General features: G+C 37.1%; 1 protein-coding gene across 1 annotated transcript in view; it reads left to right on the top strand.

Annotated features, from left to right (window-relative positions):
• Window positions 1-18,063, top strand: part of LOC137032791 (adhesion G protein-coupled receptor E3-like) — a 41,306-nt gene that overhangs the window by 12,826 nt on the left and 10,417 nt on the right. Inside the window, exons 8-10 of the mRNA XM_067404740.1 lie at window positions 2,943-3,020; window positions 3,849-4,047; window positions 16,637-16,753. Coding sequence (XP_067260841.1) covers window positions 2,943-3,020; window positions 3,849-4,047; window positions 16,637-16,753 — 394 coding nt within the window. The remainder of the gene's footprint in view (window positions 1-2,942; window positions 3,021-3,848; window positions 4,048-16,636; window positions 16,754-18,063) is intronic.

Raw genomic sequence — 18,063 nt, forward strand, 5'->3', positions numbered from 1 at the left:
AACAACGGTGACAAGCAACATATTCTGATCAACAGATCAACTCTGAACATTAAAAAATAAGCTACTAAAAAGTTGCATAAACAGAACAAAATAAAATATGAGAATAAAAGAAATTACCAAGACAATTCAGCTCATAATTTATTAATGCAGCAATGCCATGGATGAATTTTGATTGGTGGCTCCCAGAATGCACTGCAACATGCTTTATTATTCTCACCACTGATTCCCACCACTGATTCTTGATGTCTGTGTGTGCCTAAAAGAAAGTTGTTGTTTTGTTTTTTTTTTATCATCAGAACAGCTTTTGAGAAATCCTTTAGATTATATTGATAAAGCTGATCTTCTGCTGTAGAATCACAGTGCTGCTGTAATCAATAATATAAATCTAACACAAAGATTGGGCTCTAAATGAGTTCAGTGATTCAGGTCAAATAATGATTATGTGAAAACATAACCAACACCACCTGATTATCTTTTCTATTTGTTTGTCTGGATGTTATAAATTTTATAGCCCAATGAAAGCAAACACAGATCTCAATGATGGTGACTTAAAATTTGTGATTTTTCTCCTTTGGTGATTCTGCTTGTTATAATCAGGTGTCTTTAATAATGGTCAATCATCACTGTTAATCACTTAATTAACTCATTAACTTTAACACTGCTTCAGTGTTCATTTAACACTCTTATTTTAACACTTTAGAAACCATGCTCCTGAATGACAGATCCTAGTGATGACATGTAGATGGAAAAGAGAAGTGGTCCAAGCACAGAGCCCTGAGATACCCCTGTAGCAAGATGATGTGACTTGGACACCTCACCTCTCCAAGATACCCTGAAGGACCTACCTGAGAGGTATGACTTGAACCACTGGAGTGTGATTCCCAAGATGCCCTTCGACATGAGTATTGACAGAAGGATCTGGTGATTAACTGTGTCAAAGCAGCAGCCAGCAAGATGAGTACTGATGATTTTGAAGTTGCTCGTGCCAGTCTCAGGGCTTTAGTGACTGAGAGCAAGGCAGTCTCAGTTGAGTGGCCACTCTTGAAACCAGATTGGTGGTCATCAAGGAGGTTGTTCTGTGTGAGATAAGTAGACAGTTGGTTGAATACAACTCTCTCAAGTGTCTTAGCAATGAAGGGAAGAAGGGATACTGGTCTGTAATTTTCCAAAAGTGCTGGATTCAGAGTGTTTTTTTTTTAAGCAGTGGGATAATCCTAGCCTGCTTAAAAGCTGCTTAAAATGTTCCTGTGTGAAGGGAAGAATTGATAATGTGAGTGAGTGCAGGTAGAATTGAGGAGGAGATGGCCTGAAGAAGATGAGTGGGGATAGGGTCTAGCAGACAGGTAGTAGGGTGATTGTTTCTCTGTCCTTCAGTGATTCTGCTTATCAGGTGTTCATCAGTGTCTGAATTCACTCTCTTCTTTTCATTCACTCTGTCAAGTGGACTATATTAGTGAACTAATGTAGGGAATAGTGAATGAGGGTATAGGGTGTGATTTAGAACACAGCCTCTGAGTGTCGACTTTGAGCGATGTTAACTCACAGTATATTCCTGTAGGCTATTTTCTCAAAGATGACAAATATTACCCATAATGCATTGTTTTCTACAGTATATTACTGTTTAATGGAAAATGGTTTGTTACTGTCAGAATTTGGCAGTTTTTTTCACAGCAAGGTCTAACAGTGAAGATATCTTAGGCTGAGCTGTGCAGTTGTAAGCATCTCTCAGCTCTGTATCATGCTTAAAGAAAAAATTGGTCTCTATTTGCACTTTGAATATTGAGAGAGTGCTTTGATTATGGTTGCATTTATTGATTGCACTTAAGACTAAAAGAAAACTGTTATTTATTTTTATGGTAACACTTTACAATAAGGTTTCATTAGTTATCGTTAGTTAACTTTACATGAACTACACTCAAAAAAATATTTCAGTCTAAACTTAAGTTTTATGTAATTGAATTACATCCAAATTTTTCATCCATTTGGATTACATAGTTTTTACATTAACTGTCTAATAAACTTAATGTAATTCATATTTGTAAGTCATATGTAAATGAAATAGGTACGATTTATCTAATAGTACGCAGAAAAATGCACGGGTTATATAACACTGCTTAGTGTTCATGTGTTTGCTCACTTCTGAGTTAAAGTACCATTGAAGCAGTGTCAGAGTTAATGAGATAATTAAGTGATGGTTGAACATTAACTTTCACACCCCTATTAAACAGTAAGAAGTCTTTCCATATTCTTATCTTTCTAAAAACTGCATAAAATAACACTTTTTCAACATTCACTCTCCAACTACAATCTGGTGCAAAGCATGACGGGAAGTGAAAGTCCTGTTTGATTGGGTTACTTGACTAAAATATGTTATTTCAAAATCATTTCAAAATGTTATTTCATCAAGTGAGTTCTAGTAACCATTTTAAGTCAATTTGACATGAAGCAATCACATTTTAACCAGAAACAATGGTGTTAAATCAAAACAAATTGTTTAAATAAAATATATACATACAGTGTATATCAATATCGACATATATCCAAGTAATACATGTGTCTTCTTTGAAACACAACGTTAATCTGAAGTTAAACCTGCCTCCTGGTAGGTGTAATTTAAGCCTCAATTTAGTCCTGGAGTAGCTCTAGTCTTCCTCAAGGAAATCAGTTCATTAAACTCTGGACTAGACTAAGTCTAGGACTATTTAAAACCATGTCAGAGAAAGCAGATTCCTGTTAATCTGGTTTTAAAGGGCCATTTTATTCTAGAACTAGGACTAATCTCTGTCCGGGAAACCGCCCCTAGATGTTCTTTGTGGATATTTGAAATATGAATGTTTTTTTTCTTTTTTTTCTATTTATTCTTTTTATTTATTAATATTGCAAATAATTATTAAAATTAGAGTCTGTTCTATTTACTGTATAAAGCTCAATTGTGATTTCAGAGTCAGATCTCTGGAGGATGTTTTCAAAATCTTCTTGATCAGATCGAGAACATCACAGCTCAAGTGCTTCCTTTGGATGTAAGTCTTTAAAGGTACACTATGCACACTCTTAGAAAGGATGTGTTAAAACTGACTCAAAATGAGTTGAATTCTTACACATCAATGTGAGTTTCGGGACAACACTTCTTGTGTTAATTCTGACACATTCACCGAGTCAGGAATTTGATTTTGTCAGGAAAAAAAAACCATCACTTACACATCAGTGCTTGTGTTTTGGGACAACATTTGTGCTAATTTTGACACATTCACTGTGTCAAACACAGACATTAAGAATGTGTCAAAAAGCATTTGTTAAAAAAACGACTCAAATTGGCTAAATTCTTACACATCAGTGTGATTTTGACAAATCGTTGCGTGATGATTTTAACACAGTAAATGTGTCAGGAAGGTGATCTGATGTTAACAAGCAGAATTAAAGGAGAAAATCACACCATGGATATCATGGTTTGCTTTAGTTGAGCTCTTGGCCCTTGACTTTTTGATAGATTTTGTTTGGGCTGTTGTAATTGTAATTATAACAGCCAGACACACAAATGACAAAACGTTTTTTACAGTAAAATACTGGCAACACTGTTGTAATAATGTAATATTAAAAATAATGTCAAACAGGTTTGACACTCAGTGTGGCTGAAGTCAGTTGTAGTTCTTTGTGTTTCTGCTGGTCTCTTTTTTCTGTTCTTTTTCTGTTCTACAGTATATTCCTGTAGGCTACTTTCTCGAAGATGACAAAGATGGTTTGTTATTGTCAGAATTTGACAGCAGTTAGGCTCTCTTGGAACACTGTCTTATTGACTCCTCGTGACATTTACATGTACAGTAACTTTATTTATCTGATCAATAAATTAGACTGTGACCAACATTTTGACTATGGCCTTCAACACTTCAGAGAAGATTTCAGAGTCATCGTCATCTTCATCATCAGTCAGCCCCGCTGAACTCACCTCCTATGGAAATCGTGTGTTAAAAACCAGCGAGAAACTCATTTCTACATTGGTGAAGCCGACAGACACAAGTGACAATGTCAGTTTTGCTCTTGCCACTGTAGGTGAGTGGAAATAATTATTACTGATGATGAAATTATTATATATAAAAGATTATATATGATACTAAATTGCATTAAGACACAATTAAGCCATTGGAAGATCTATAACAACACTTAATTAGCTTTAGTTGTGACACTCCCTTACAGAACAAAAATCTATAGGAATATACTGCAAAATATAATGCGATATATATTACATCAGTGGTTCTCAAACTTTTTAGCGTGGAGTACCCCCTGAAGGGATTCCCATCCTTCCACTTCGACTGCAGTCACACCTTTTCCATTAAGGGACAATATTTGCCCCCTAAATTGATTTTCCAGTGCATATTTTTACATTTATGAATAACTTTATAAAATAAATAATGTTTTAAATAAAAAATGTTTAATAGAGAAATATGCAATAATGGTAAAACGAAGTGATACTTTTAAATATTAAACTAAAACTGCCAGTAGGTGGCAGCAGTGGTCACTGTTTTTATTAGTGAGTCATCGAGTCATTCATTCAGTAACGAAGCAAGTGGCTGTGAATGAATCATTGAATCATTGACTCTCACGATTCGTTCAAAGCTGCATTCGTGTGTTGTAGTTCTGCTCTGGTTTTTGTTAGAAATATTTTTTCGTTGCAAAATAGAGTAAATACTGACAGTACTGTGTTTAAAATGTACGTTTTGTTTTTTGACATGCTGTATATAATAATGCACGTTTGCAGTCATGTGGATATTTGGGTACAATTGCATTCTTCCTCGTTATCAACATTAAATACAAGAACTCACACAAGGTATGTTTTTGTATCGTATAAAGTATGAGTCTTAAATTTATATAAATCCACTATCTGTGTCTATATTTGATCTTCATGCGAGTAAGTGCTAAATCCCCACTTTTACAAAGGTGCATTGTCGAGAACGGCAGTAATTTAGCGCGATTTAAGGCAGCAGACTGCACGCTATCATATGCATGCTGCTTGTGTGTGGATGCAGTCATTTTAGACTGCAAAACATGAGGTAATTTAATTAATGGGTTTACGGCATTTTTTTTTATAAATATAAAATATATAATTATAAATTATATATTTACATATTATAAATACATGCTCGGTTTTAATATTATTTTAAGGTATGGTAGAGTTAAATGAACTACTCCGCATTTTATTCGCGTACCCCCTTTTGTCACCTCAAGTACCCCCAGGGGTACGCGTACCCCAGTTTGAGAAACGCTGACTTACATAATACATTTCCATATATGGGAAACCAGTACATATATTTTTCAATATACACCATGTATGGCTGTATATTGATACATGTAAAATATTTAGAAATTAAGACAAAAATAGCATTACATGTACAATAATTTTCATAAAGTGTTATCCTTTATTTTGTACATATATTGCAAATACATGTTCCCATTTAAATGTGTATATATGTACACTGGAAGCTGGAAGAAAATGGAAAATGGAAAACGTCTCAGGTTACGTATGTAACCATGGTTCCCTGAGAACAGGGAACAAGACTCTGCGTTTACCGCATATGGGGGAAGTTTTGTCACCAGACAATTTAAAATTGAACATTGGTCTGGGGCGTCTGTATCAGGGGCGTTTCCTCCGAGTAGGCAAGGGAGACAGTGCCTCCTCAAAAAAAAAAAAAAATAGGATGAGAAAATAATCCATATTACATATAAAACAACACAAATATTACGAATTATGACATTAAAAAAAGAATGCAAGTCACACGTATTTCTTAAGGAACACTGGCCAACAGCTTTATGTCACGTCAAAATCAAACTTAAAATGGACTGAAAACATGATGACTGCGGGGGTTTTTAGTGCAATCAGCTTGGTGAAATTAAAAATACAATTCGTGTCTGTGACAGATGGTGTTAATGGAACATGACTGATGATCCAAAATATCCTAGGTTGACAATTAAAAAGAAAAAACACAATACACAAATAAAATATATTGTTTAAATTATTATTGCATTTAGTTATTTTGGAATGAATGTAGAAAATGCTTAAAACACTAACTTGATGAGACTGACTTGGTTTTGATAAATAGAACACTACATTGTTAATGTAAAATTACAAAATAGAATTGTATTTGCACCCTAAAAACTCCTGGGTCAAAAATAACCCATAATGGGCTATTTTTGACCGAAATCCTGGGTTAAAAAGGGACCAACTAATTTCTGGGTTATTTCAACTCAGAAAAAAATCTATAGGATTTTTAACTTGGGTTACTACACTGTAAAAAAAAATCCTGTAAAAAAAAATGGTAATTTTTCCTGGCAGCAGGGTCGCCAGAAAATGTCTGTTTAAAAACAGAAAAACACTGTCAGAAAAAAAAGCATAGGTAAACTGTAAAAAAACAGGTAATTTTCTTGCAGGAGGGGTGCCTGAAAATAATGTAAAATAACCGTCATTTTAAAACATTTAATAAGACATTTATTTTTAGTTATTTTACGGTATTTTTCGGGCATCCCTGCTGCCAGAAAATGACTGATTTTTGCACGATTTTTTAATTTAAAAGAACTCATGCTGAAGTAATGCAGGGTTTAGAATGTAAATGTATCAATAGCACAACACAGCTGTTAGATTGAAATGATGGTCCATTTCATGATGCCCACAAAAAAAATCAACAGACAGCCATCATCACCTGAAGTCATTTTGTTTAACTTTCATTACTACTACTGCAAGTGTGTTTAACAAACAAAAGAATATTAAGAGTGAAGAGCACAACAAATGGAACAGCTATTCACCATTATGGTGACTTCAAATGAAACAGTTAAACATAAACATAGAAACATAGTTTGAACACAGCAGCGACTGAATGCTGGCCAAGATAGTCATGCAGTGTGAAAAGAACAATGACCCGACTACTTTGAAAATCGTGCAGTCTGAACTCGCCTTAACATAAATCAAGTCAATCTGGTTAGTAATAAGTGAAGCTGGGGATGCTGTTTGCAGTGGCGTAAATTAATATGATAGTTTTTTCCTTACATCTGCTATAATACAATATGCCATTAGTCCTGAGAGTATGTACATTAGTTAATAAATACGAAGATCCGCAATTTATATCAAGTTGTCCTGATAGACTCATGGCAGCATTTTCGTTTAGAATGCAGGTGCTGGGTTCTAACCCAACCATGTATTATTTTTTTCTCATTAAAACCAAATATGTTCATCAGTGATTGTATATCAAGAGCAGGGATACGTTCATGTGTAGCTATTTTGTTTTGTGATTTCAACTTAACAAATAGAGAGTCTCTGCAACAGAGCGATAGATTGACACACATGTCAGTTTTCAGAAAAGTTTTAATTTACACGTACCCGTGTATGTATGATGTCAAGAGTGTAACGAGCAGTTCAAGCCCACGTAAGCCAATCAGAATCCCCAAAACAATCCCGAATTCCTCTTGAAGTGATTCGAAGTTGTTGCAAAATTGCTGATTTCTGAGCACTCATTCGTCTCTGCTCCTCAACATAATGGAGCAGCTGTATTTGCAAATGCAAACACACGAGAAGAGTTTGCACCAACATAAATGCGACTGCTACTCTAAACGCTTCCATGATCACATGTAAACATATGTCGCACTTTTGACATAGGTGCGAGCTCTGGCGCATACTGTGACGTTGGCTGCCTAAACACCCGTTTGTCTCAGTTTACATGCAAACGTGCAAACGAAGATTTTCAAAAGTTTTTAAAAAGACTCGTTTTCAGAGGCCAATTCTCCGTTTGCGTGTAAACGAAGGGCACAAACGAAGGGAAATGTCTCTGTTTTTCAAAATAACCATGTACGTGTAAACGGGGCCTCACTGTGTGTATAGTCCATAGCAACAAGGTCAACCCCGCTTAAGACTTCAGTCTATTCCTTAGTAAAAGTTTGTCTCAGCAGCTTTGTGAATCTGTTTTAATAGAAAACTCTTAGCTAAGAACTTTTGCTGCTATTTAGGAGAACTCTTAGTTGTAAGATAAAATGTTTTGTGAATACAGCCCCTGTTATTGTTTAATGTTGTTTGTGTTTTCTGAGTTTTATGTGTCACCATTGTGCTGAAGGGTAGCTCCTGTGCTTCAGTCAGTGATGATCCAGAAACTCTGATGTTCTGCTGCATGTTGCTTTATTTAAAGACAGTAACTGTGTAGTTACTGGTGCAGTGATACAGCAGTTACATTAGCTCATGTGTGTGTTTTTGTCAGCTAATGACTTAATGCAAGAGATTTGCAATTTAAAGAAAAGGTTTTATAATATTAATCCAGGAAATAGCCTAAAGAGCTTTAAGTGAAAACTTGAATACGGCCCCTGATTTAAAAAAAAAAAAGGCATATTTAAACACACAGACATCAAGAATCATCCTGTGAATCTCAACAGTGGTGGCCATCATAAAGCATGTTGCAATGCATTCTGGGAGCCGCCAATCAAAATTGGCAACGGTGACATGCTTCATGCCACAATGCTGCTTCTTTTTTGTTTGTTTTTTTGCATGATGCACCTAGAATGCATTGCAGCATGAAGCATGTCTCCGTTGTTGAGATTCATACGCTGATTCTTGATGTCTGTGTGTGAGGAAGTTCTGCTGGAGTTTTAAAGTGTTTAGTGTTCAATGTGTTTTAAAATTCATTCAGCTTTTCTGATTAAAACAGTTTTATCATTGTATTTCTAGAAGAGATTCAACACAAACTTAACATTTTATTCATATAAAGCTCAATCATTAGATACATGAATTAAGCCACTACATGACAGCTATGTTCTTATCATAAAGCAGCTGATCACATTTTCTCTTGTCATTATTGCCATAACAAACAGCTACAACAACCACAGAAAAACTAACACTAAAAAAGTCAAGAGTAAAACTGCCTAACTAAAGCAACGACTGACCTTGATCATGGTGACATCAAACAAAACTATTATTTTCAACAAATCATCAACATCTAAACCTCTGGTAATTCTCAATAACAACTTTTGTAGATGTTTGTCAGAAATAAAGTCAGTCTGGTTAGTAATAAGTGAAGCTGGTAATGCTGTTTGTGGAGATGTTTGATCAGATCTTCAGAGATTTAATGTCTTTTATCTTCAGTTGATTTCATTGAAGGCTGTGGCTGAAGTCGTAGTTCTTGTTGTTTCTCTGTCCTTCTGTGATTCTCCTCGTTATCACCTAATTATCTAATTAACTCCAACACCGATTTAGTGTTACATTTAACAGCCTGTAGTGTTCACACTGAGTAGTGTTCATTTCATCTGGGCTAAACCATGTGCTAAACATGGGTGTGCTGGTTGGGAGGCGTCCAGCCAGCGGGACCGTGACAGTTAAGGGGTTAAACCTCTCACCGACGGTCGCGCATATCCACCATGTTTTGTAGTTTTTTAACACTTTTACTCATGTTTGTAGTTCTGAACTGAATCCTCATCCAGAGCGCAATGGGTTATGGGCAATATTTGCCTCTATAGTGTGCACGGATCCACACTTCGAAAATCTACCGGCAATAGTAGACCATCCGGGGACTTTTGGCATACTCTTTTCAACATACTACACTTTGAGACACACTTATTTTAATCTCACATACTATTTAGGATGGATAGTATGGCAGAGGTGGAAAGTCCAGGGGTCAGTGAGTAAAAGTCCTGCCATATTTTTATCCCACCCACTGAAGCAGTGTTAAAGTTAATGAGATAATTAAGTGATAAATTGAGTGATGATTGAACATTATTGAAGACACCTGATGATAACAAGCAGAATCACCAAAGGAGAAAATCACAATTTTTAGGTCACCATCGTGGAGATGAGGGTTTGCTTTAGTAGAGCTCTTGACCCTTGAATTTTTAACATTAGATGTAGTTTGGCTGTTATACAGGCAGTGATGTGCAAACAAAGTTTTACAGTTATAAAGTGAATAAATTAGTCTTCATCAGCGCAGAAACCATGATCCTCTTACAGTACGATTTATTTGTAATTAAATAAACTTATGTTTCGCCAGATTGGCCCCTCATTCGAGTCCTCTCATAGCATCAGTTGTCCTAGTTAGCCGGTGCTGTGATGTTACTGTTCGGTAGCTTCAGATCACAAGCTGAATCACGCATGCGCAGTATCATCAGCTCACCGGTTCTCAAATCAGACACGTCCGAAAGAAGCGGTTCTCGGTTGTGTACTGATGATCCGAAAACCGTTGCAACCGATTCTACTCGAGAATGAGAATGAGATTGAGATTCGAGAACCGCGAGAGCGATTCAAAAGGAGTCGCTTGTTTGCTCTCGCTGTAGTTATCTTTATATCATCTTGTTTAGAAATTAAATAAACTGTCCATGGATTATTTATGAAACAAATAAATGTTTCCAATCTTTAAAAAAAATAACTTGAAAGCACAACTGCACAACTTTCACTATATTGCTTTTTAAATAATATAGAAAAATAAATTTGTAGAACTATTTCTGAACATTAGTTTGATCTGGGAGTGACAATAGGGCTAATTTACATCTCATTTAGATAAGCCATACCCCCTGTAAAGCTGCATGGACCACATACTATTAATAATAAAGGATACTAACTGAACTAACAGAGGCCAGAGATCGCTAACTTTGGCTATTCAAAACACTTTTCAAGACAATAAATACACGATTGAGACGATGAATGCATGTATTGACTGAATTTGCGTCTGAATAGCGCTGGCTCCGTGGGCGTGGCCGCATTAGCGGATAATGAGCTGAATCACAGACTTCTGACATGGCTCTCTTTTCATACAGATTACATAAACACAGAAGGTTTGTTTTCGATTTGACTTACACGATTTAAAACTTGACATTTCAACGTTTTTTCAGACATAAGTATAATTTTTTTGTCATTAGTGTCATTATATGAAAAAAATCCTGCAAAATGCGCCGGCATGTTACCCGACTCCAGAGAGGTAATGTCTTATTATGCCGCTTTCATCGTCGCTCAGATCGTCTTCAGAATCAGTGAGCGCTTGTTCATAAGCATCCGGCTTGTCGAAGAAGTACTTCAAAAAATTTTCGGTGTAACGGCCACAGTTCTTCATTGAATTTTGATATCAGCTAGAGCCGGCCAGAGCGCTGCATAATAAGTAGCCACGCTTCCCAGTATGGAAATACACACAGACAATGACACGCCCCTACTGCGTGCTAGAATCTCCGAAAAACAAGCCGATTTCAACCTCAAAATGTACACTTTTTAATATACCAATACTGCTATCTCAAACATGGAAAGGCTTCTTCATTATCTCAACTAACAGATTCTGCAAAAAAAAAAAAAAAAAAAAATCACCAATTTTGAAAAAAAAAATGCTTCTTTCTCATTTTGCTCGAGAGTTGTGCTGCCGACTTGTGACCCTGGTTTCCGTGACGGGTCACATATTTCCAGTATGTTTTATATTATCACACTGTCCAATGTTCAACAAAACTTGACTAACGTGCTTTTCGTTCACTTGAAAAGTTAAACGCATGCGCAGTATCATCAGCTCACCGGTTCTCAAATCGGAAATGTCCGAAAGAAGCGGTTCTCGGTTGTGTACTGATGATCCGAAAACCGTTGCAACCGGTTCTTGAATCGAAAACGAGAACGGTGACAGGCCGTGTATGTTCGTGTGCGCCGCGCATGCGCACTCATATCAGCTGCTCTGCAGCTCGTGCTCATCATCATCAGTTCTCTCTTCACAGCAGGTTAAGTCACTGTACTGTTGGAGTAACTGAATAACTCCGGGATGTTGGTTTATTTCGAGAGGTAGTGTCAGGCACGTCAAAAAGTGAATAACTTTAGTAATTTGTGGATTCATGTTTGCTAACTGGAGATGCGAACTGTTTGGAACGATTCAGACCGATTTGGTGAACCAGTTAAAAAGAACGACTCATTTGCGAACCGGACATCACTAGACTCTACAGAAGAAGATCAGCTTTTACGATATAATCTGAAGTATTTCTTAAAAGGTGCTTTGATCAAATAAAAAAAGGTTTTCATTTAGAGACAGACATCAAGAATCAACCTGTGAATCTCAACAGTGGTGAGAATAATAAAGCATGTTGCAGTGCATTCTGGGAGCCACCAATCAAAATTCATCCATGGCTCCCATCATGCATTGCTGCATGAATAATTGATGAGCTTAATTGTCTTAGTAATTTCCTTTATTGTCACCATTTCTTATCTTCTGTTTTTATGTGGCTTTTTAGTAGCTTGTTTTCTAATGTTCAGAGTTGATCTGTTGATCCGGTAATGTTGCTTGTCACCGTCATTGAGATTCACAGGCTGATTCTTGATGTCTGTGTGTGCCTAAAAGAAATTTGATTTCGATTAATATGTCATAATAACTTATAAGAGATCTTTTGGATTATATTGATAAAGCTGGTCTTCTGCTGTAGAATCACAGTGCTGCTGTAATCAATAATGTAAATGTAACACAGAGATTGGGCTCTAAATGAGTTCAGTGATTCAGATCAAATAATGATTACGTGAAAACATAACCAACACCAGCTGATCATCTTTTCTATTTGCTTGTCAGACTGTTCTAATTCATTTACAACAGCCAAACAAAATCTAATATTAAAAAGTCAAGGGTCAAGAGCTCAACTAAAGCAAACACTCATCTCCACGATGGTGACTTAGAAATTGTGATTTTTCTCCTTTGGTGATTCTGCTTGTTATCATCAGGTGTCTTCAATAATGGTCAATCATCACTCAATTAAAAACCAGGTAGCTGCTGGAAGAGGTGTTGGTAAGGCCAGCAGGGGGTGCTCACCCTGTGGTCTGTGTGGGTCCTAATGCCCCAGTATAGTGACGGGGACACTGTACTGTAACAAGCACCGTCCTTCGGATGAGACGTTAAACCGAGGTCCTGACTCTCTGTGGTCATTAAAAATCCCATGGCACTTCTCGTAAAGAGTAGGGGTTTAACCCCAGTGTCCTGGGCAAATTCCCTCCATAGGCCCTTACCAATCACGGCCTCCTAATAATCCCCATCCATTGAATTGGCTCTTTCACTCTCTCTCCTCTCCACCTACAGCTGGTGTGTGGTGAGCGCACTGGCGCCGTTGTACTGTGGCTGCTGTCGCATCATGCAAGTGGATGCTGCACACTGGTGGTGGATGAGGAGAGACCCTTGATATGATTGTAAAGCGCTTTGGGTGTACTGTAGTACATATGAAAGCGCTATATAAATGCCTCATTCATTCATTCATACACTGTTTGACCTTGCCGGGCTTTTTTACAGTAAAATATTAAAATAATTTACTATTGATTGTACAGTTATTTACTGTAATCTACAGTGTGTTACTGTAAAGATACCGTGAACTAAATTAAAATTTGTGTTACCTCATTTCATTTGCAGAAACCAACTGCCTTAAATGATCCGACTGTCATTTAAATTTACAAACTAATTTTTATTATATGCTAATAACATGAGCATATTATTATTATGCACTTATTTCTCTAGAGTTCAATAAAAAACATTTTTAAATAAAAAGATTTTCACTGCATCATCTTGCAAATCTTTGTTGAATCACAGATACACAATAAAATCCCCAGTATTAATTTAACACCCAAAGTGAACATATGAGTCCATCTTACTGGGTGTTAAAAAGTAACACTGAAGCAGTGTTAAAATTAATAAGATAATTGATTGATGATTGAGTAATGATTGACAATTAGTGGAGACACCTGATGATAATAAGCAGAATCATTGAAGGAAAGAGAGAAAAAAAATTGTTAACTAACCCCTTAACTGTCACAGTCCCACTGGTCGGACGCCTCCCAACCAGCACACCCTTGTTTAGCACATGGTTTAGTCCAGATGAAATGAACACTACTCAGTGTGCACACTACAGGCTATTAAATGTAACACTGAATTGGTCTTGGAGTTAATGAGATAATTAGGTGATAACGAGGAGAATCACTGAAGAACTATGACTTCAGCCACAGCCTTCGATGAAATCAACTGAAGATAAAAGACATTAAATCTCTGAAGATCTGATCAAACATCTCCACAAACAGCATTACCAGCTTCACTTATTACTAACCAGACTGACTTTATTTCTGACATACATCTACAGAAGCTCTTATTGAGAATTACCAGAGGTTTAGATGTTGAAGATTTGTTGAAAAAATAGTTTTGTTTGATGTCACCATGATCGAGGTCAGTGTTGCTTTAGTTAGGCAGTTTTACTCTTGACTTTTTTAGTGTTAGTTTTACTGTGTCTGTGTTGTAGCTTTTATGGCAACAATGACAAGAGAAAATATGATCAGCTGCTTTATGATAAGAACATAACTGTCATGTAGTGGCTTATTTCACTGATCTAATGGCTGAGCTTTAGTGATGGGCATTCTGGCTCTTTTTCATGAGCTGGCTCGTTTGACTCAGCTCCCTGAAAAGAGCCGGCTCTTTTGGCTCACAAACGGCTCTTTAAATAATACATGTTTTAACTATGACTTTGATTATGATAGGTGTGAAAACAGTTCTAATTAAATTATTAAATGAACTCATACTCACAATGTCTCACAATTTCTTTAAAAATGCATTGATTTGTTATAAAAAAAAATACTATTAAACATTTGTATTTAAATTACAACTTTTTAATGTATAGAACCAACATTCAAAACAAATAAAATCTGAACAACATAATAGAACCCATATTAAATATTAAAGAAAAATAAATAACTGAAAGGATTAAACTGGTCCCTCTTTTTCTCTTTTTTTATTGCCATATGAGCTCTCACTAGTTAGGATATATTATTCATAATGAACACACACACACACACTGCTGGTCATATTTTTATTTTATGAGAGATTTGCATTCAGAAATGCTGTTTTTCCTCTCCTCCGAGTTTCGACTACAGACCGTGAGGCTGATCAGACAGTCGAAACGAAAGAGTGTGTGTGCTTATATAGCCTAATTATAATTTTTTGTGTTGTTCTTTTAATTATTAGTCTATTGTTTTAAATAAAATTAAAACCATTCATTACATAATGATTTAATTTCTATAGGCTATATTTTGAAAAATAGAGTCGGCTCTTGAGATATGTGAGCCGGCTCCCAACGTTCACATAAAAGAGCCGACTCTTAAAGTCGGCTCGTTCGCGAACGACCCATCACTACTGAGCTTTATATGAATAAAATGTTAAGTTTTTGTTGACTTTTCTAAAAATAAAATGATAAAACGGTCTTAATCAGAAAAGCTGAATGAATTTTAAAACACATTGTACACTAAACACTTTAAAACTCCTGCTGATCTTCCTCACACACAGACATTTACAATCAGCGTATGAATCTCAACAATGGTGACATGCTTCATGCCACAATGAATTCTGGGTGCATCATGCAAAACTCATCCATGGACCCCAGAATGCATTGCAGCATTAAGCATGTCACCATTGTTGAGATTCATGCGCTGATTCTTGATGTATGTTTGTGAGTAAAGCTCACTGTAGATCAAAGTGTTTAATGTACCATCTGTTTTAAAATCATTCATTTTTTCTGATTAAAACTGTGCTGGATCTTTACATCAATCACATTAAAACACAGTTAGTAAGATATTGCTCATATTAAACTCAGTTATAAGACCAGTGAATTAAGCCACTGCGCAGTGATTATATTCTTATCATGAAGCAGACACAGCATCAGATTGAGTTTTCTCTTGTTTTTCTTGCCGTAACTAATTCAGCAGTTACAGCAGCCAGAGAAACCCTAACATTATTAAAAACAAGTCAAACTACTCAACTAAAGTAAACTCTGATCACCATGATGGTAACATAAAAAAAAAAATCAATAAAACATCAACAACAGTCTCTTAATTCTCAATAAGAGCTTCTGTATATGGAGTTGTTTAATCCTCTGCTGAGATCTGGAGAGATTTAATGTCTTCTTTTATCTTCAGTTGATTTCATCTAAGGCTGCGGCTGAAGTCAGTTGTAGTTCTAGTGTTTCAATTGTTTTCTGTTCTTGTTGTTTCTCTTTCTTTCATTCATTCTGCTTGTTAACAGCAGCTATCTTCAATAATTATCAATCATCACTTAATTAATTACTTAATTATCTCATTAAATCCAACACTGATTCAGTGTTACATTTAACAGCCTGTAGTGTGCACTCTGAACAATGTTCATTTCATCTGGGCTAAACCATGTGGGCCCTACATGGGTGTGCTGGCTGGGAGGCGTCCCGCCAACGGGATCGTGACAGTTAAGAGGTTAATGTTTTATGGAATGTTTCATTTCAAGTCACCATGAAAGAGGTCAGCGTTTGCTTTAGTTGGGCTCTTGATTCGTTATCTTTTATTGATAATTATTCCCTTGCTGCTTTAACTTTGTGTTTGTAAAGTAAATTTGTAATGGTCTGAAAAAAATATGATGTTATGAGTATGGTAAGATGGACTCATATGTTCACTTTGGGTGTTACATATATTGTGAATTAATTATAACGGATTATAATTATTAAAAAAGGCCTGAAGGGTTCAAACGATCAAAGAAGAAAACCCAACATTAGTAATTTAATTTGTTTGTCTTTTGTGCAAAATGAATTATTTAATTGGACTTTAATAACTTTAACTTTAAAAAAAAGTTTATAATTGCAAACAAAATAGCACGTAACTGCTTGTTTGTTTTTTAATCAGAGGTTGAAGTCTTCATGGTTGGACCAAATGTCACCTTAGATAAAATCCCTCCACTTCACACGACAAATTCTTCGGTGGACATCGATCTCATTGGGATCGCCAAGAACAACTATGAAAGTATGTGAAATGTTTTTAAGTTTGATTCAATAAAAAAAAAAAAAAAAAGAAAGGAAAGGAAACGTACTCGGTTACTAACGTAACCTCGGTTCCCTGAGATACGGAACGAGTACTGCGTATGGGGAAAAGTCTCCCTTTTTCCCCGTCACTGAAGCCTTTTTCAATAACGCAGTGTAACTGCATCGTCATTGGTTCACCCATAGACAAGTTGTTGAACCAATGACGGCGCGGCATAGCTGCGCGACCTATGGCGAGAGAGCGCGCGAACTTTCCCGCCGAAATGGGCGGGGCAAGGGGCTATATAAGGAGGCGTTTCGCCATAGGATTTCAGGCCAATCGACTGAAGCGACGACACTGAAGCCGCAGCCTCGTGGCACGGCAAGTAACGCAGTACTCGTTCCGTATCTCAGGGAACCAAGGTTACGTTAGTAACCGAGTACGTTCCCTTTCGATACTTCACTCGTACTGCGTATGGGGAACGAATTCAACCGCGCCGTGCCACGGCAGGGAACGACATAACTTGCTTTGGACACCGAAAGGGAACCAAGAGAGCAAGTAGGAAGGCAAAGCCGTCGTAAACCCTTGTTACACTACAAGGAGGAGATAACTCCTGACTGGTGAGATGTGAAACTTGAAGAGGCCACCTAGTTAAACAGAGAGGACCCGGGCTTGTAAGGCCGGAACGTCCAGATGATAAAATCTGATAAAAGTGGATGGCGAGGACCAGCCGGCCGCCTCACAGATGTCTTTAATGGAAACTCCATTAGACCAAGCCCAGGAGGAAGCCATTCCTCTAGTGGAATGGGCCCTAACTCCTAAGGGGCATTGAATGTCCAAGGAGGAGTAACAGAGATTAATCGCGTCGACTATCCAACGCGAGAGACGTTGTTTTGAGATCGAGGACCCCTTGGTGCGGCCACCAAAACAGACAAAGAGCTGATCCGACTGCCTGAAGGGCTGCGATCGCTCTACATAGGTCCTCAATGCCCTGACAGGGCAGAGTAACTCCAGCTCCTGTTCATCCGTGGAGGGAGGAAGAGCAGAGAGCGAAATGCCTTGAGCTCTAAACGGAGTAGAGAGCACTTTGGGAACGTAGCCATGTCTAGGTTTCAGCACGACTTTAGAGTCGTTAGGCCCAAATTCGAGGCACGCAGGGCTCACAGAGAGGGCCTGCAAGTCGCCAACGCGTTTGACCGATGCTAGTGCAAGTAGCAGAGCGGTTTTCAGGGTTAATGGCCTGAGGTCAGCTGAACTCAGCGGCTCAAAGGGGGTACCTTTGAGAGCCCTAAGGACCAAGGAAAGGTCCCAAG

Source organism: Chanodichthys erythropterus, chromosome 12, assembly GCF_024489055.1.
Source record: "Chanodichthys erythropterus isolate Z2021 chromosome 12, ASM2448905v1, whole genome shotgun sequence".
Classification (NCBI taxonomy): Eukaryota; Metazoa; Chordata; class Actinopteri; order Cypriniformes; family Xenocyprididae; genus Chanodichthys; species Chanodichthys erythropterus.